This window comes from Rhinolophus hipposideros (assembly GCF_964194185.1).
Source record: "Rhinolophus hipposideros genome assembly, chromosome: X".
NCBI classification, from domain to species: Eukaryota; Metazoa; Chordata; class Mammalia; order Chiroptera; family Rhinolophidae; genus Rhinolophus; species Rhinolophus hipposideros.
Window position 1 is genome coordinate 32714547 of NC_138046.1, and position 20983 is coordinate 32735529.

Genomic DNA, 20983 nt, shown 5'->3' on the forward strand with positions numbered 1-20983 from the left:
TTGATGTGAGCCGCTGTTGTTCCAGCACAGTACCCCGAGAGGCCCAGAGAGAGAGTGGCAGTGCCCTGAGGCCCTGGCTGTGTCCAGGAAGTCTGGCTGTGTCCAGAGAGTGGCAGTGCCCTGAGAGGCCCTGGCTGTGTCCAGGAAGTCTGGCTGTGTCCAGAGAGAGTGGCAATGCCCTGAGAGCCTTGGCTGTGTCCAGGAAGTCTGGCTGTGCCCAGAGAGAGTGGCAGTGCCCTGTGAGCCCTGGCTGTGTCCAGGAAGTCTGGCTGTGTCCAGAGAGAGTGGCAGTGCCCTAAGAAACTCTGGCTGTGCCCGGGAAGACAGGTGGTACCCTAAGAATCCCAGGAAGTCTGGCTGTGCCCAGAAGTACTGTGGTGGTCCCCTGAGAAAACCTGGCTGTGCCCGGGGAGACTGGTGGTACCCTAAGAATCCCAGGAGGTCTGGCTGTGCCCAGAAGTACTGTGGTGGTGCCCTGAGAAAACCTGGCTGTGCCCGGGGAAACAGGTGGTACCCTAAGAAGTCCAGGATGTCTGGCTGTGCCCAGAAGTACTGGGGTGGTGCCCTGAGAAACCCTGGCTGTGCCCGGGGAGACTGGTGGTACCTTAAGAAGCCCAGGAAGTCTGGCTGTGCCCAGAAGTACTGGTGGTGCCCTGAGAAACCCTGGCTGTGCTCAGAGAGCCTGGCTGTGTCCGGGATATTGCATTCACCTCCAGGCTCCTTGCACAGGGCCCCTCGCAGAAGACGCTTGTCGCGTAGATTGTGAGGCGAGACCCTGTAGGGGTGGAGTGTGGGGACAAAACCCCAAAAAAACAGTTTCCAGGCTCTCGGCCTCACATAGAAAGGTGCTGGCTCGGGTAGTAAATGGCCATCAACTGTGATCAGATGCCAGCAGCTGTGGCTAGTTGGCCGTCAGCTGTAACCCGTAGGCCATTGGCCACTAATATAACGGCTGTGGCTACGCTAGCAGAAAAGGAATGGGGGCTAGCGAGAAGATGGTGGCTGGCAAGCGCGGACTGCTGTTAGGCAGATTATGTAGATCCTGCTTCCTGTGTCTCCAGCCAAGCCTCCAGCGAGAATATATTGGTTTGACTCCCCTAACTATGGCTCCGTGGGTGTTCCTGTTTGGCCTTACCGTGTCCTGCGTTCTTGGGCGGGGAGTGGGAGCTGAGACCCTGCACGACAATACCACATATCAGTGAAATCATATGGTTCTCTGCTTTTTCTGTCTGACTTATTTCGCTTAGCATTATACTCTCAAGATCCATCCGTGTTGTCACAAATGTTCCTATATCATCTTTTCTTACCCCCAAATAGTATTCCGTTGTGCATATATACCACAACTTCTTTATCCATTCATCTATCGAAGGACATTTTGGTTGTTTCCATGCCTTGGTCACCGTAAACAAAGCTGCAATGAACATTGGAGCACATATGTCTTTATGTATAAATGTTTTCAGATATTTTGGGTAGATACCCAGGAGAGGGATTGCTGGGTCATATGGTAATTCTACTCGAATTTTTTGAGGAACCTCCACACTGCCTTCCATAGCGGCTGCACCAGTCTGCATTCCCACCAACAGTGTATAAGTGTTCCTTTTTCTCCACAGCCTCTCCAACACTTGTTACTATTTGTCTTGTTGATGATAGCCATTCTGACTGGGGTGAGGTGATATCTCATTGTGGTTTTTATTTGCATTTCTCTGACAATCAGTGATGTTGAGCATTTTTGCATTGGTCTATTTGCCATTTGTATGTCCTCTTTGGAGAAATGTCTCTTCAGGTCCTCAGCCCATTTTCAATTGGGTTATTTGTTTTTTTGTTGTTGAGTTTCATGAGTTCCTTGTACATTTTGGATATTAGCCCCTTATCGAAGACACTGTTTGCAAAAACCTTCTCCCATTCAGTTGGTTGCCTCTTTATTTTGTCGATGGTTTCATTTGCTTTGCAGAAGCTTTTAAGTTTCATAGAGTCCCATTCATTTATTTTAGCTTTTTCTTCCATTGCCTTTGGAGTCAAATTCATAAAATGCTCTTTGAACCAAAGGTCCATGAGTTTAGTACCAATGTTTTCTTCTATACAGTTTATTGTGTCAGGTCTTATGCTTAAGTCTTTGATACATTTTGAATTAATTTTGGTATATGGTGACAGAGAGCAGTCCAGTTTCATTCCTTTGCATATGGCTATCCAATTCTCCCAGCACCATTTATGGAAGAGGTTGTCTTTCCTCCACTGTATGTTTTTAGCCTCTTTGTCAAAAATTATCTGTCCATATTTATGTGGTTTTATTTCTGGGTTCTCAATTCTATTCCATTGGTCTATGTGTCTGTTTTTCTGCCAATACCATGCTTTTATGATTATTGTAGCCTAGTAGTACAAGCTAAAGTCAGGGAGTATGATACCTCCAGTATTGTTCTTTTTTCTTAAGATTGCTTTGGCTATTCGGGGTCTTTTGTGGTTCCAAACAAATCTGATGATTTTTTGTTCTATTTCTATAAAAAATGCCATTGGGATTTTGATGGGGATTGCATTAAGTCTGTATATTGCTTTGGGTAATATAGCCATTTTAACTATTTTGATTCTTCCAATCCCTGAGCATGGAATGTCTTTCCATTTCTTTGTGTCTTCTTCAATTTCTTTCAAAAATGTCTTATAGTTTTCAGCATATAGGTCCTTCACATCCTTGGTTAAGTTTATTCCTAGGTATTTTATTCTTTTTGTTGCAATTGCAAAAGGAATTATTTTTTTATTTCTTTTTCTGAGATTTCATTGTTAGTATATAAGAACACAATGGATTTTTGTACGTTGATTTTGTAGCCGGCAACTTTACTGTATTCCTTAATTGTTTCTAATCGATTTTGGTGGAGTCGTTAGGGTTTTCTATATATAGCATCATGTCATCTGCAAAGAGTGATAATTTAACTTCTTCATTCCCAATTTGGATGCCTTTTATTTCTTTTTCTAGCCTGATTGCTCTGGCAAGGACTTCCTACACTATGTTGAAAAACAGAGGTGATAGGGGACAACCTTGTCGTGTTCCTGAACGTAGAGCAAAGGGCTTCAGCTTTTCACCATTAATTATGAGATTAGCTGAGGGCTTGTCCTATATGGCCTTTATTATGATGAGGTATTTTTCCTTCTATACCAATTTTATTAAGTGTTTTAATCATAAATGGAAGTTGTATCTTATCAAATGCTTTTCGATGCCACTGATTCTTTCCTCCATCTGGTCAAGTCTACTACCTGAGCTGGTTATTTCATTCTTAATTTCTTCTATTGAGTTCTTAATCTCCAGAAATTCTATTTGGTTCTTTTTTAAAATTTCAATCTCTTTCGTAAAATGCTCATGTTGTTCTTTGATTGTGTTTCTCAGTTCATTAAACTGCCTTTCTGTGTTTTCTTGCATCTCGTTGAGTTTTCTCAGAACTGCAATCTTGAATTCTCTGTCATTTAAGTCACATATTTCCATATCTTTAAGTTCCTTTTCTGGAGACTTTTCACTTTTTTTCTGTGCTATCTTGTTCCCTTGGTTATTCATGGCAATTACTGATTTATTATTTCTCTTCCAAGACTTCTACAAGAGTGGTTTCTGCAATAGGTTGATAGGAAGTGGTATTTCTTTTGTTTTGCATTACTTGTTCATAGAATATTTTATTTGCTCTCTGACTGAACCTTTTTTCTCTCTCTCACACGGCAGTGCTATGTTTTCTCTGCACTATTCTAGCTTTTAAAACATGGGGGGATTCCCTGGGCGACGGGCTTGTCCTCTGTTCATAGTTTGCCTGTGTCTCAGGGGGCAGTGTCCCTGTGGGTATGCGGAGAGCTTTTGAAGTTGCAAAGCTCTTCCTGCACCAGATTCAGAGCCCGTATGTTTCAGCAGTTCTGTTTACTCCTGGAGGGATCCACCCAGATAGGTGGGGCCAGGGCCTGGTGAGTTGTGAGAGGTGGCCCAGAGCAATGGCGGCAACCACCACCACATCCGGTCCAGCTTCCACAGCTCCCTCCCCTTTGCCTGAACTAGTTGGGCTCCGAATCTGTGTCTGTGGTCCACCGTTCTCAGAACAGCAAATATTCTGTTCTTTTGATCTGACACTGCTACTGTTCCACTTCTAGCACTGGGCAGGTGGGGCTTGGTGAGCTCTGGGAGGGTATGGAGGTGCGGTTAGTCTCAGTTCCTAAGGCTTCTGTTCTCTGCTCGGCAGTGAGGGCTTAAACCACCTGTTTCAGCCTTCTTCCATCAGTCTTTTCTCTGAGGTCTCTGCCATGAGCATTGGGTTCAGCCGTGTTATATCCTGCCCCCCTCAGCTCTGTGGGCCATAATCGGAGCCCTCACAGTCCGATGCTTCCGTCTCCCGCAGCTGTAGTAGTTCTGGGATGCAGCGAGCTTGGAGCACTGAGCTAGATCTGTGTCCTGTGCCCACGTGGCTCCGTCTCTGCACTTCTCCCTTTCTTCCTCCCCTGTTTGCACGATTTGTCCACCTTTAGGTGAATTCAGTAGTGTGCCTCTTCATCTTGCCTGTCTGCTGTGCACGGAGTCTTTTGTGGAGTTATAGTTGTTCAATTAGTTGTAAATTCCAGGGGAGCTTTACAGAGGCTCACCTCAAGCCGCCATTTTGATTGGGTCTTCTCTCAGGTATTTCTAATTCAACTATGGAAATAAACAAATGGCTTATGCATCTGCACCCTAAAAGAAATGTAATGCATACTGCCTCCCTTGTCTTTTCCTATTTATCTTAAAGAGGATTTTTTTTCTGTTTGTTGAAGTTAGCAAGTATCAAGGGGGTGGAAATGTAAAATTGGACAACACAAAATTATTAGACCTGGCTTTGTCTTCACATGTTACATTTTGTCATTTCTTTTCAATACACAAAGAAGTGAATGTGTGCCCAAACAGAACTATCCCATTACTCTCCTGTCTATGCTGAGCAAAATTGAATCCATATACTTTTTAAATGTTTTTCCATTTCTATGGCTTCTTTCAAATTCCTGATATTGGTGCAAATGTGGCCCACCTGCCTCCTAATGTTCATTTGCTCTTTGCCAACAGGCATCACAGTTGATAGACATGGATTCGTTTACTTTGTGGATGGAACTATGATTCGGAGGATTGATGGGAATGCTGTGATCACCACTGTAATTGGCTCAAATGGTCTGACGTCCACACAGCCACTGAGCTGTGACTCAGGAATGGACATCACTCAGGTAGGCACCACTGGTTTTCAAGCTTTATCACCATTTGGCATCATGGAAATGAATAACAATTTTCTCATATAGAAATTAGGTAGATAGGAAGCCTGAGGTATCTGTTATAACACCAGACAACAGAAGTTTCTCTTTATGTAAGTTACTTTTTGCCTCCTCAGAAAAGCAGGAGTAAGGATGGGAGTAATGATAGATGGAATGTTGAATTTAAGTCTCTCAAATTTGAATCAATTAGAGGGTAAGACCAATTTTATTTATTAAATATTTTCCAAGATATATAATTTTATTATTTTTAAATAATAAATACAATAAGTCACATTATTGTATTGTACTGTAACTAATACAGTAACTCACTTTTGGAAAAGTACTGACTACTGAAGTCTTTAGAAATCTTTTTAGAAATCTTTTTAAATGAATATTTGAACAAGACTTGTTATTCGTGGGTCCATAAATAGCTATTTTGAGGACATTTGGAAGTTTTCTTGAGTAAAAGCAAAGTTCCCTCTGAGATCTATTTTACATATATTTAGGAAAGTTTTTGCCAGTGAGAATGAAAGGTAAAATTCAGTGTAGCTCTCACCTGAGTCCAAAATTCTGATTTTACCACAATACTACAAAATCAGGATTAGACATGTAGAGAGACTCTATTGCATACAGCATAGTCCCCCCACCCTGTGAATGTCTTTCTTAGTCCGCAGACACAAGAGGTTGCTATGTAGAATGTGGGAAATAGACTAGACAATCCTCAGAGGGACTTTTAAGCTCTAGTATTCCATGTACCTGTTACTTTGATAAAGGAGATTACTACATAATCTTTTCAAATAAATTAGAGTAGAAATTGAGAGTTTTAAGATTGGTTGGTATATCAGAGAGGATGGTTTTGTCAGCAAGTAATAAAACACTTATCTAAAAGTGGCTTGAACAATTAGGTTTCATTATCTCAGAGTGAGATGACCAGAAGTAGGCAAAGATACCAGCATATTTCCATCTTGTGCCACATTGGGCAAAATCAAGTCACATGCCCTTGCCTTCACCAGTCACTGGCAAAGGAGAAATGAGAACTCCAAAACAGATTCAGACCCTCTGGAACTGCATCACCTTCCCTGAGCATATTGCTACCTGATTCTTTAACCAAAATCAGGGTTCTGTTATCAAGGAATGAAGGATTGCTGTTGGGCAGACAGCCAGCGATGTCCTCCACAGTTAGAAAATTGCTGTTGCTTCATTCTTCATACTACCTAAAACCTTGGATAACAAGGAAAGGAAAGTGAACACGTCACCCAAAAAACTTTTCTTTAGTCATTAGATCTAATACACCCCACCCCCATCACCATCCCCCATGCATACAGATCTCTATAAAACACTAAAAATGTGCCTGTTGGGGGATTTCTTCTTCTCTATGTGCCCCTGCATCACCCCCAGTAAACTCAGAAAATAGTCAACCGCAAAAATAAGATGGTAATTTGAAGGCCTGAAAAACTGTCAAAATGAATGAACCATTCTTAAGAGATATTTGAGTGGATCAGACTATCAAGTCCTAGAGCAGTCTAACCTTCTATGATGCAAAATCCAGTAGAAGGCAAGGAAAAGGGGCATTATTCATGGCAGTAAGGAAAAGTGTGAATGTGTTTATATGGATGAGGGGGACAAAGGAGAGAAGATGCACATATATGATTCACTTGTAGGATACTTTTAACTTATAGTAGGACACTCAGAATTGCAATCAGTCAACTTTAAGCAACTTATCTGTTTCTGTGTGGAAAAGTTATGCTGAAAAGAGAATTCTTTGTCTAAATAGAGCAAACATATGATCCTCATCACTATGAGAAGGGTTCTTTGTCACATGACACTTTCCAAATCATAACTGCCACCATGAAAGCTACCTCATCCCTTTCAGGATTTAGAGTGCAGCCTATTAAAAAGGGGCCCTAGTCACCAGGAGACAGAATCACATTTTTCCTATGACATTTCATTCCAAGCCTCAGTTTCCCTGATGCCCCCTCCCTTTTCCTTACACAACTTAAGCTTTAGAAAAACAGTAGTTTTTTGGGGAGGGAGGGGAATAAGATAAGGTGGGAGGATGGGTGTTAGAAGCCAGCAGGGCAGACTGGGATAGAAAGCAGGCTTCATGTCCAAATTATTTGGCAGCTATCTCTGCTATTGTCCATCATGTCCTGCTCTGTGCTTAAAGCACTCTAAAGAGTAACTAGAATTTGTCCTCACAGCTGACAGAGAACGAGTCCATATTGATATCTACCTCAGTGTCCAGATTATAACCCTCTACTTTTATTAGGGGCTTGTTTTGTATGGCTCCATTCCCTCAGTCCAAATTACCTCTGCTGGTCCAAATCCTATTCCTCACCCTCCTCACACCTCACCTCTTCCGTGGCAACTTTCCCTGGTGGTTCTAGTCCTCACTGTTGTCTCATTCCCTTATTGAAAGTTAGTATCACCATGTTTAATATGTAATCTGTTTTCTTCTACCCAGCTGTATATCCAACTAGTCTCCCAAGATAGACTCCATGTTCTTTGGACATGCATAGTAAACACTCAGCAGGCAGAGTTAACATATATACCCGTACTGAAAGGACATTAAGGTATAAGTAATATGGAGAAGTGCTGAAAGATGAAGCTAGAGAACTAAGTGGGGACCACATGGTGAAGGACTTTATAAGTATGTAGTATTTCAGTTTTAGCCAGTAGACAATAGGGAGCCAATAATAATAGTATTAAGCATGGAAATGCATTTTTCAAAGATCATTCTAACTATAGTATAGAGAATCAAGTGGAAGGAAACTGTTAGAAGCAGGGAGATCACTTAAGAGGCAGTTGAAGTAATATAGGTATGATGGGGACAAAACATATCAATATATACATGATTAACACCTTTTCAAGAGACTTCTGTACAAATTACTTTCCAATGTTGTTAGTTTTTGTTTGTTTTGTTTTGTTTTTTTGTTTGGGATGTTCAGATGATATATCTTTGGGATACAACTCTGTGATGACCATGAAGCTGCTCAGCTTTATGTGGTTCATAGGCAAACAATGATAATGGCCAAACCTAAAGTATCAGCAGTATGGATTAAGAAAGCTAGACAGAGTGGTGAAGTATTGGAGCTAGAAATCAAAGAGCTTGTTGACTGATGACTGACTTAATTTTGGAATTAAGGAACTATGTATATGTATGTGGTGGTTAGAAGGATATAAGAGGAAGAGAAGCACATTTGGGTGAGGGTTGGATATGCATTCCGTTTGGGGCATGTTGAATTTGAGGTGCTGATGTACATCCGAGAAATATATCTGTGAGGCAATTTGATATAGGTCTAACGCTAGAGGCCTGAAATGGAGATTAGATATGGGATTATCATTTTATACCTGGTAATGGCAAATAGAGGAGTGGATGAGATTTTTCCAGGGAAGCTACATAGCAGGAAAAAAAGAAAAAAATTTAAGGCCCAACTCCTAGGAATACCAATATTCAAAAGAAGGCTAAGGACTGGAAGCCCACGGAAGAGACTGAGCAGATGAGACCTGACAGGTAGGAGGGAAACCAGAAATCTGTGTGGTCAAAAAAGCCAAAGGAAACAAGGTTTTCAAAAGGAATGGGATGGTTACTCTCAAATACTGCTTAGAGGTCACATACAATAAGATGTTTTTTCTAAGAAGCCATTTGGTTTGACAGTATTCATGACTGATAAGAGTGCCTTTGGTAGAGCAGTAATTAATTGGAGTCAGATTGCAGTGGTAAAGTGGGAGGTGAAGAAATAGAGAAGGTGAAAATAAATCACTCTTTTGAGATGTTTGACTGGGAAGGGAAAGCTTTGGCATTGAAGCAAATCGGTACCCATGTAAGGCACAGGTACAAAAGCTGGAGAACACTGACCGAAATCATATGGGTGAGTGGGCAGTGTCTACCAGGAGGAGGCTAGTGTGTGGTGCAGCTTCCCAGATGCTCAGCTTCCATGGCTAGTTTCCCCTGTCTGTTTAGACAACTGTGGCCGATTTGGGACCCATGTTTCCCATGACTGTACTTAAGAACATGGGCTGTCTTCAGCTAGAGGGAAACTGAGTAGGGAGCTTCATAAAACCTTCCAAAAACGAAGTCCCAGTTGTTTATCATAGTACTTATAGTGATCCAGCTGAGCTTATATTGTGCTCAGTTTCATGTATCAGTAAATCAAAATACATTAATGGGTGAGGGTGGAGACAAATGTCTAAATGAGAACACAGAGATTCTGCTGACAGGGACAGACAGAAGAGAAACTGGAGGCCTGTGCTACAGCATGAGACTTGGAATCAAACCTTGTGAACAGCTAACTGATTCTAAAACTATGTGGCAGTATGATACATTATCAAAAGATCTTATAGAGTTCCCACCTTTTGAAACTTTTAAAGCAAATGTTGGCTGGCAATAATCTATGAATGCTTGAAATACAGGCCTCTCTGGATTCAGTCCCTTCCAACTCCATGAAGGTTTCTCTACAGAAATATAACCCAGCTCCTAAAGCTCTTTGTTATTTTCCCTGCATTTCAAAACCAAAATATCCCCAGCAAAGGAAGGCCCGTTCATGGTAGCACAGTACTTTTAGAAGCCGGGAAGTAATTCAGACAACAGTCCTTTATCTCTTACTTGCTTTTGTCTTCTGCACTTTTCTGAGGCAGACCTCAGCCTGAAGAAGACTCAATATTCAATAGCCTGCCCTAATCTTCAGCAAGTCCTACAAGTCCTGTTCTCCCTACAGTAATTTAAATAACTGCTACCACTTATTGAGAGCTTACTATGTGCCAGGAACTATGCTAAGTATATTATTCACATTTTATCTCCACAACCCAAACACTCTGGAGAAGTAGGTATAATTACCCCCATCTACAGAGGAGAAAACTGGTAGTCAGAAGGATTACATGTTGTACTATGACCATAGACTTATTAAGTGATACAGCCAAGATTCGAGAACAAGTTTTCTGACCCCTATGTACATTTTTCCAACTTCTTTATTTTCAACAACAATTGGAGATGACCAAATATCATTGTATTTAGTGGGTGACAAATGTCATTTGGTTGAGAAATAATACCGTTTATTCACAGAATGTGTGTTCAGTGGCACTTAGGAAACAGTTTAATAAAATCTAATCATCTCAAGAAATGAAATTTGCTTTGACAATTTCATCTCAAGAAATGAAATTTGATTTGTTCAATATCTTTTTTTTTAGTTTACTCAAATGTGAAACTGAACTCTTAGTATAAACTCTGAAGCATAACTGCCCTTTGTAAACACTGCCATAAACAAACAGGCCTTTCACTTCAAGAGATGAGTTGATTGTGAAGAGATTGGACTCTTTATTTCCATTGCTGCTTTTGAATCATCTTGCTCTGGCAACTCACTTCCATCTCATGCCTAACTAGAATGAAATTGGGAATTAGAGCAAGTCTCTTGGTATGATAGCAAATGTGAGAGTTAATTTACTCCTTGGATCCAGCCTAATACGCTCCCCTAAATCAGCCCAACAGCAGATACACAGCAACATGGACCTTGTATATAGACAGGTAATCCTGTTGACCCACTGTCCCTAAAATACACACTTTGAGGAATTTTTCGAGAGTATCTGCTTCATAACCAGTTCTCCACAAATGCTTATTGGGTCATCTGTGTACTCCCCGGTGGTTCTCAAAAGCACCTAACAGGTAGAGAGAGGCTTCATCCATAGTTATGAAAGGGCAATAATTGATTCTTTGGAGGAGCAAGCTTTGCCCCCATGCTTTTAATCTATTGAGCTAGTCTACTGGAAATCCTACTCCTCTCCCCAGTCATTTGATGCTGGACTTCCGTCCAGAATATTCTCCTCAGGTAGTAACAGCCCAAACTCACCTTAAATGCCTCTTGTGACAAGGAACACACCAGAGCCCCCAGACAGCTCATTGCATCTTTGAATGCATGTCTCTGATGAATGGAAAGCTCTTCTGGGTTCCCTTTAACTGTTTCGTCTTCCTTTAACTTTTACCGTCTAGTCTTACTGCAGCTCTTCAGGCCGATTTTTATGAATTTAATCTGTTTTCTATGAAATAAATGTATTAGTGAACCAGCACTATACTGGTACTTTCATATGTATTATCTTATTTAATCCTCATGACAATTCTTCAAGGTAAGTATTCTTTCACTATTTTTAATAAACATGAAAAACAAGATTCAGAGGAGTTGAGTAATTTGACCTAGGTCACACAATTGATAAGTGGCAGAGTTGAAATTTGAACCTGGTCAACCTGATGCCAAAGTCCACATGTTTTTCAGCAAACTACTATTATCAAATTACCTCTTCCACACGACAGCCCTATCAATATATGTGAACAACTCTCTCAGGCTTTCTAAGTCACATCCCTAATTCATTTAATAGCACCTCACTTGGCATTGTTTTGAGTTCCTTCACCATTCTCCTCACTCTTCTCTGAACACGTTCCCATTTATCTATCTCTTTGAAAGTGAGGTTTTTAGAAATGAATAAAATAATCCAGATGTGCTCTAACTCAGAGGTAGAATGGGGACTATCACAACCCTCTTTCTATATTCTGTGTCTATGTTAATTTTTCCTGGTGGTTTTCAAAAGGATTTTTTCCAAAGAACATTTACTTCAAACAAAATAAGACCCCATTTGTAAAACAGATGTAAACAGCAGATTCAAACAAATAGCATCCCAGAACCTTCCTTATTCAGGCTCCATCCCACTCAATGGTAGTTTGCATGGTGACACCAAAGGCACTTTTGCAAAATGCTAAGGAAATAAAGAGCACAGATTAAGAAACAACAGCTGAAGTTGAATTGCATTTTTGGACATTTTTGACATATCATGTGATTACAGAGGATTAAAACTTCATCTGTCTCTGTCCCTATCTCTTTATCTTGTACTTGCACAGTTCGTTATTTGCTTCACAGTGCAGTATCTTACATTAGTGTGTATTCAATACCATCTTATTGCATTCAGTCTACATCTTTATAGACTTCTGCTATTATCCAATAGCTTCACTGTACATCCCACCCTTGTGTCACCTATGGATTGATTAATACTGTCTATGTCTTTATCCATGATAAAATTGATGGATAAATAGACCAATATGAAATCATAGCACTATGGGACTAGTTATCTGTTAGATTATGAACCCATGTGTTTGAACTATCATCTATGTGTTATTTGGATCAGGAAATCAACATGATGGCTTATGACCACCTTTTAAAATAATAAAACTAAAAGTTCAGAGGGTATCCTGTGTAGTAAGGGTAAGTAAGTAGGCATTATTTCATTAAATTTTGGAAGGTTTTTTGTGTTTTTTTTTAATTTATTGGGGTGACAATTGTTAGTGAAATTACATAGATTTCAGGTGTACAATTCTGTATGACATCAGCTATAAATCCCATTGTGTGTTTACCACCCAAAGTCAGTTCTCCTTCCATTACCATATATTACATCATCCTTACCCTCATCTCCCACCCACCACCCCCCTTACCATCTGGTAACGACTAAACTATTGTCTGTTTTTCTGAGTTTTTGTTTCTCATTTGTTTGTCTTGTTCTCTTGTTATTTCTGGTTTATCTACCACATATCAGTGAAATCATATGGTTCTCTGCTTTTTCTGTATGACTTATTTCACTTAGCATCATACTTTCAAGATCCATCCATGTTGTCACAAATGTTCCTATATCATCTTGTCTTACCGCCGAATAGTATTCCATTGTGTATATATACCACAACTTATTTATCCATTCATCTATCGAAGGACATTTTGGTTGTGTAAACAAAGCTGCAATGAACACTGGAGCACACGTGTCTTTATGTATAAATGTTTTCAGATTTTTGGGGTAGATACCCAGGAGAGGGATTGCTGGGTCATATACTAATTCTATTCGTAATATTTGAAAAACCTCAACACTGCCTTCCATAACGGCTGCACCAGTCTGCATTTCCACCAACAGTGGATGAGGGTTCCTTTTTCTCCACAGCCTCTCCAACACTTGTTACTATTTGTCTTGTTGATGATAGCCATTCTGACTGGCGTGAGGTGATATCTCATTGTGGTTTTCATTTGCATTTCTCTGATGATTAGTGATGTTGAGCATTTTTTCATATGTCTATTTGCCATTTGTATGTCCTCTTTGGAGAAATGTCTCTTCATGTCCTCTGCCCATTTTTCAATTGGGTTGTTTATATTTTTGTTGTTGAGTTTCATGAGTTCCTTGTATATTTTGGATATTAGTCCCTTATCATAGGCACTGTTTGCAAAAATCTTCTCCCATTCAGTTGGTTGCCTCTTTATTTTGTCGATGGTTGCTTTTGCTGTGCAGAAGCGTTTAAGTTTCACATAGTCCCATTCGTTTATTTTAGCTATTACTTCCCGTGCCTTTGGAGTCAAATTCAAAAATGCTCTTTGAACCCAAGGTCCATAAGTTTTGTACCTGTGTTTTCTTCTATGCAGTTTATACTGTCAAGTCTTATGCTTAAGTCTTTGATCCATTTTGAATTAATTTTGGTACATAGTGACAGATAGCAGTCCAGTTTTATCCTTTTGCACGTGGCTATCCAATTCTCCCAGCACCATTTATTGAAGAGGTTGTCTTGCCACCATTGTGTGTTTTTAGCTTCTTTGTCAAAAACTATCTGTCCATATTTATGTGGTTTTATTTCTGGGTTCTCAATTCTATTCCATTGGTCTATGTGTCTATTTTTCTGCCAATATCGTGCTGTTTTGATTATTGTAGGTCTGTAGTACAAGTTAAATTCAGGGAGTGTGATACCTCCAGTTTGTTCTTTTTCTTAATATTGCTTTGGCTATTCCGGGTATTTTGTGGTTCCAAACAAATCTGATGATTTTTTTGTTCTATTTCTTTAAAAAATGCCATTGGGATTTTGATGGGATAGCATTAAATCTGTATATTGCTTTGGGTAATATGGCCATTTTAACTATGTTGATACTTCCAATCCGTGAGCACGGAATGTCTTTCCATTTCTATGTGTCTTGTTCAATTTCTTTCAAAAATATCTTATAGTTTTCAGCATATAGGTCCTTCACATCCTTGGTTAAGTTTATCCCTAAATACTTTATTCTTTTTGCTGCAATTGCAAAATGAATTGTTTTTTGTATTTCTTTTTCTGAGATTTCATTGTTAGTATATAAGAACGCAATGGACTTTTGTACGTTGATTATGTAGCCAGCAACTTTACTGTAGTCGTTGATTGTTTCTAAAGGCTTTTTGGTGGAGTCTTTAGGGTTTTCTATATATAGCATCATGTCATCGGCAAAGAGTGATAATTTAACTTCTTCATTCCCAATTTGGATACCTTTTATTTCTTTCTCTTGCCTGATTGCTCTGGAAAGGACTTCTAAAACTATGTTAAAAAGCAGAGGTGATAGGGGAAAGCTCTGTCATGTTCCTGGACATAGAGCAAAGGGCTTCAGTTTTTCACCATTAATTATGAGATTAGCTGAGGGCTTCTCATACATGGCCTTTATTACGTTAAAATAGGTTCCTTCTATACCTATTTTATTAACTGTTTTAATCATAAATGGATGTTGTATCTTGTCAAATGCATTTTCTGCATCAATTGATATAATCAAATGGTTTTTGTCCTTTATTTTGTTTATGTGATGTATCACATTGATGGATTTGCAAATGTTGAACCATCCTTGTGCCCCGGGGATGAACCCCACTTGGTCGTGATGAATAATCTTTTTAATGCATTGTTGTATTCGATTTGCTAGAATTTTGTTTAAGATTTTTGCATCTGTATTCATCAGAGATATGAATCTGTAGTTTTCTTCTTTTTTGTGTTGTCCTTACCAGGTTTCGGTATCAGGGTTATGTTGGTCTCATAAAATGAGTTAGGGAGTACTGTCTCTCCTTCAATGTTTTGGAAGAGTTTGAGCAGGATTGGTTTTAGATCCTCTTTGAAGGTATCGTAGAATTCACTAGTGAAGCCATCTGGTCCTGGACTTTTGCTTTGGGGAAGGTTTTGGATGACTGATTCAATTTCGTTACTCGTGATCGGTCTGTTTAGATTTTCCAGTTCTTCATGGTTCAGCCTTGGAAGGCTATATGTTTCTAAGAGCTTGTCCATTTCTTCTAGGTGATTGAATTTGGTGGCATATAGTCCTTCATAGTATTCATGGATGATCCTTTGTATTTTGTGTTGTGTCCGTGATAACTTCCCATTCTTCATTTCTGATTTTGTTAATTAGTGTCTTCTCTCTTCTAATCTTAGTGAGTCTAGACAAGGGTTTGTCAATTTTGTTAATCTTTTCAAAGAACCAGCTCTTTGTCACATTAATTTTTTTCTATTGTCTTTTTTTTCTCTATTTCATTTAGTTCTTCTCTGATTTTTGTTATTTCCTTTCTTCTGCTAACCTGGGTTTCACTTGTTCTTCTTTTTCTAGTTCTTTAAGGTGTAACATCAGGTTATTTATTTGGGATTTTCTTGTTTCTTGAGATAGGCCTGTAATGATATAAATTTCCCTCTTAAAACTGCTTTCACTGCATCACAAAAATTTTCGTAAGATGTGTTTTCATTGTCATTTGTTTCTATGTATCTTTTGATCTCTCCTCTAATTTTTTTTTGACTCAGTCGTTCTTTAAAAGTATGTTGTTTAATCTCCATGTATTTGTGGTTTTTCCTGCTTTGTTTTGCAGTTGATATTCAGTTTCAAAGCCTTGTCATCAAAGAATTTGCTTGGTATGATTTCAAACTTCTTGAATTTGCTAAGGCTGATTTTATGTCTCAATATACGGTCTATCCTTGAGAATGTTCCATGTACATTCGAAAAGAATATATAGTCTGATGTTTTAGGATGAAGTGCTCTATCTATGTTAATTATGTCCATTTCATCTAGCGTGTCATTTAGGGCTGCTATTTTGCTATTTATTTTCTGTTTGGATGATCTATCCATAGCTTTCAATGACGTAGTTAAGTCCCCTAGTATAATTGTGTTTTGATCAATTTCTCCCTTTAGTTCCGTTAGTAGTTGCTTGGTATATTTCGGTGCTCCCTGACTGGGGGCATAAATATTGATGACTGTTATTTCCTCTTGTTGTATAGTCCCCTTTACCATTATGAAATGCCAATCTTTGTCTCTTGTTATCATTTTTGCCCTGAAGTCTGTTTCATATGATATCATTATGGCTATACCTGATTTTCTCTGGGTAGCATTTGCTTGGAGTGTCAATTTCCACCCTTTCACTTTGAGTCTGTGCTTGTCCTTATAGCTGAGATGTGTCTCTTGTAGACAGTTATGGTTGTGTTTAGTTTTTTTGATCCAGTCTGCTACTCTGTGCCTTTTTATTGGTGAGATCAGGCCATTTACATTTAGGGTGATTATAGATATGTGAGGATTTCCTGTCATTCTATCTTTAGTTTTCTGGTAAGGCTGTATCTCCATTGTTTCTTTGCCTTTTTGTTGTTGTCTATTATTTCTCTGTGGTGGTATTCTATGATGTTTGCCTCTGTTTCTTCTTTTATTACAGTATGTGTTTCAGTTTGGATTTTTTTTTCAGAAGTTACCCTTAAGTTTATGTAAAAGAAAGTTTGATACTTAGAGTATTCCATTTTCTTCAGCACACTTACTTTCTCCATTGCCATATTCCGGTTGAGGCCTTTACTCTCCCCCTCTTTATGTTACGGTTGCCACAAATTGCGGCTGTTGATGGTGTTCGAATTGCCTCTTTTAGTGTTTCTTGTAGTGCAAGTCGTGTATTAGAAAATTCCCTCAGCTTCTGTATGTCTACAAAGGTCTTTATTCCTCCTTCATATCTATGGATATCTTTGCTGCGTATATTATTCTTGTTCATAATTTCTCTCTTTCAATAGTTTGAATATTTGGTTCCACTCCCTCCTGGTTTGTAGAATTTCTGCTGAGAAATCTGATGATAATCTAATGGGCTTTCTTTTGTAGGTTACCGTCTTCTTTTCCCTGGCTGCTTTGAGGATTCTTTCTTTGTCGTTGATTTTTGACATCTACAATATAATGTGCCTTGGAGAAGGCCTGTTGGGGTTGAAATAATTAGGTCTTCTATGTGCTTCTTGGATTCGAGGATCCAGTTTTTTCCACAAGTTAGGAAAGTTCTCATCGACTATTTGTTTGAATATACATACTCTCTGTTCCCTTCTCTCTTTCTTCTCTTTCTGGTATGCCCATTATACTTATATTGCTCTTTCTGAATGTTTCAGAAAGTTCTTGTACAGTTCTTTCATTTCTTTTAAGTTTCATGTCTTTTTCTACTTCCATCCATGTAATTTCCAGTTTTCTATCTTCTATGTCACTGATCCTTTCCTCCATCTGGTCAACTCTACTACCTAAGCTGGTTATTTCATTCTTAATGTCTTCTATTGAGTTCTTAATCTCCAGAAATTCTATTTGGTTCTTTTTTAAAATTTCAATCTCTTTCGTAAAATGCTCATGCTGTTCTTTGATTGTGTTTCTGAGTTCATTAAACTGCCTTTCTTTGTTTTCTTGCATCTCGTTCAGTTTTTTTCTGAACTTCAATCTTGAATTCTCTGTCATTTAAGTCACATATTTCCATATCTTTAAGTTCCTTTTCTGGAGACTTTTCACTTTCTTTCTGAGCTTTCTTGTTGCCTCGGTTATTCATGGCAATTACTGATTTATTATTTCCCTTCCTAAACATCTACAGGAGTGGCTTTTGCAACAGGTTGATAGGAAGCGGAGTTTCTTTTGTTTTCCAGTACTTGTTGTTAGAATGTTTTATTTTCTCTCCGACTGCAGCCTTTTTTTGCTCTCTGACACAGTAGTGCTATGTTTTCTCAGCACTATTCCAGCTTCTCACACAATGGGGGGATTCCCTGGGAGACGGGCTTCTCCTTTGTTAATAGTTCGCCTGGATCACATGGCACAGTCCTATGTGGGCATGCGGAGAGCTTTTGGAAGTTGCAAAGCTCTTCCTGCACCAGATTCAGAGCCCTTATGTTTCAGCAGTTCTGTTTACTCCTGCAGGGATCCGCCCAGCTAGGCGGGGCCAGGGGCAGTGTGAGTTGTATCAGGTGGCCCAGAACAATGTTGGAGACCACCACCACATCCGGTCCTGCTTCCACAGCTCCCTCCCCTTTGCCAGAACTAGTTGGGCTGAGAATCTGTGTCTGCGCTCCACAGTTCTCAGCCAATATTCTGTTTTTTTGATGTGACACTGCTACTGTTCCGCTTCTAGCACTGGCAGGTGGGGACAGGGTGAGCTCTGGGAGGGTTGGGAGGGCAGCTAGTCTCAGTTCCTAAGCCTTCTGTTCTCTGCTCAGCAGTGAGGACTTAAACCACCATTTTCAGCCTTCTTCCCTCAATCTTTTCTCTGAGATCTCTGCCGTGAGTGTTGGTTTCAGCCGTATTATATGCTGCCTCCTCAGCCCTGTGGGCCATAAACGGGGGCCTAGCAGTCCGAGTTCTTCCCTCTCCCACAGCTGCAGTAGTTCCGGGATGTAGCGAGCTCGGAGCCCTCAGCTAGGTCTGTGTCCTGCACCCTTGTGGCTCCATCTCCGCACTTCTCCCTTCCTTCCTCTTCCGCTTGTGTGATTCTCCCACCTGGAGGTGAATTCAGTAGTTGGCCTCTTCATCTTGCCTGTCTGCTATGCAGGGAGTCCTTTGTGGAGTTACTGTTTTTGGATTAGTTGTAAATTCCAGGGGAGCTTTACAGAGGCTCACCTCACGCCACCATTTTGATGACGCCTTTATTTTATTAAATTTTTATTTCAATTGCATATCCTGGATAATGGTGTAAAATATATATTATTAAAAGCCATAGTCAAAACAAGTTTCAAAGCGTCTATCCTCACTGATGTTTTCCCCAACTTACCAATAGAGGTATCATGAGAAACCTCCCCAGGTTGCTAACTCTGTTTAAAAGGAAATAAGAATTCTTTGACATAATGTATTTCTAGTCACAGTGTCTATAAGCACCACTTCCTCATCTAAGAACTGAGAAACAATTGTCTAATATCATAATTCAAGGATCTTTTCTGAATCAGATTCCCGGCTGATGCAGTTTGTGGGGCACATCTTCTGATTCTTCTTGAAGTCACAGCCATATTTAATCATCTCAAATCTGTACTGCTCACTGTTTCTCAATAGTCACAAAAATTTGCTCTGAAAACCCATTTGCAAGTTCTCTCTAAGAGGTAATTTTCCCTGGCCACTTAACTTGAATATAGTTTAAAGTAGTTAGCTGCTGTTTTGCAGTCGCTTCATGTATCTGAGACTTTGGTAACTTTGAATCAGTGTTCTTTGTGGTCATTCTCCTTAAACAGAGAAAACAAAACTTTTCTCTTTCATTCATCAGCATTATACCACCTGCCCCAAGAAGCAGACCTCTGCCTTCCCTGGTTGTTTTCCACTCTCTGCATAAATGAAAAAGCCATTATCTATTGTCCTTAGAATATTTGGCAAGCTTCATATAACTAATCACAAATGGATAGAAGGGGAAATATAAAGCCTCCTCTTCAAAATCTACATGTCAATTCAACTTAATACAAGTGGATTTAGCATTTTCTGTTGTTTTGAAAAAATATATACAATAACATCCAGGCACAAAAAGTTATAGCAATCAAAGGAGAATAAAAGAAAAGAAACTGTAGTTTTAGAACAAAAGAGGTACTTTCTTTTCCCCTTCTTAAAACTCTTGACTAGTGTCTCTCATTGTCTCTTCCTCTCTACTGTGCCAACCCTTTCATGTCTACAGAATGTCCTCCATCACCCTGAGTGATCCGGATAATACGGAAACTCAAGTTCTTCAGGGGTTACTTGCCTTTCTTTGTGCACTTCCATCACTTTCCCATGTGCACACTGAAAGAATAAAATTAGATCTTTCGAATGGAGGCCATTGTAAGTGAAATTCCCTGCAGGGACAGACTTCTGAATTTTGTAAGGCACTATAGGGAATCAAGAAAATCTGAATTATAATAAGTTTGCTTGACTAAAGGGATCTCCTGGGGGTTGGAAGCGGGTGGGTAGAAAGTTTATTTTAAAACTTCTTGCCACTAGAGATGGAAATCTCACCACTTCCACCCCCAGCGCTCCCTCCTAATGCTTCAATGACTCCCGAAACTTTCCCACTGTCAAATCAAAGAAAAGGTCTGTGGCCATACACCAGATAATTTAGACAGAGGGATATGTGGTAGAATGCAGGAGAGAGTTCCAGGTAAACAGCAAGACACGGAAGATAAAAGCAAGTTATCTGAAATATCTGTAAACACTTCTATCAGGGGCCAGCAATACCAGAGGGCCGGAGGCACAGCTTGATGGGAGTAAAGGAAAGGTGAGAAAGGGATAAGAGAAGATCAGGGAGTGGAGAATGGCACAAATGGCAGATTACCAAGGCCCAGGGGTTAGTAATATGAAACCAAAAAAGTTATTTTGTAGCCCTTGTGCCAACCATTTACTTTGTCCTGTTTTGTCATGGTTAGTTTAGCCAACTGAATCAACTACTTCTACAGTGAGCACTAACTAATGCGTGAGATAACATTAAAACTTATACCAGGATAAAGAAAAGCTGGTATATACATGCAATGGAATATTATATAGCCTTAATGAGGAAGGAAACCGTGTCACATCTTACAACATGGATTAACCTTGAAGACATTATGCAAAATGAAATAAGTCAGTCACAAAAAGACAAATACTGTAAGATTCCGCTCATATGAGGTATCTAAAGTAGTCAAAAGTATAGAAACAGAAAGTAGAAAGGTGGCTACCAAGGGGAGGGGAGAGAGGGAATTAGTGTTTAATGGGTAGAGAGTTTCAAT

General features: G+C 39.6%; 1 protein-coding gene across 5 annotated transcripts in view; it reads left to right on the top strand.

Annotated features, from left to right (window-relative positions):
* Positions 1–20983, top strand: part of TENM1 (teneurin transmembrane protein 1) — a 1334622-nt gene that overhangs the window by 1207540 nt on the left and 106099 nt on the right. For all 5 annotated transcript variants that reach the window (XM_081042768.1, XM_081042771.1, XM_081042770.1 and 2 more), the window contains one exon: positions 5048–5202. In XM_081042768.1, the coding sequence (XP_080898894.1) occupies positions 5048–5202 (155 nt within the window). The remainder of the gene's footprint in view (positions 1–5047; positions 5203–20983) is intronic.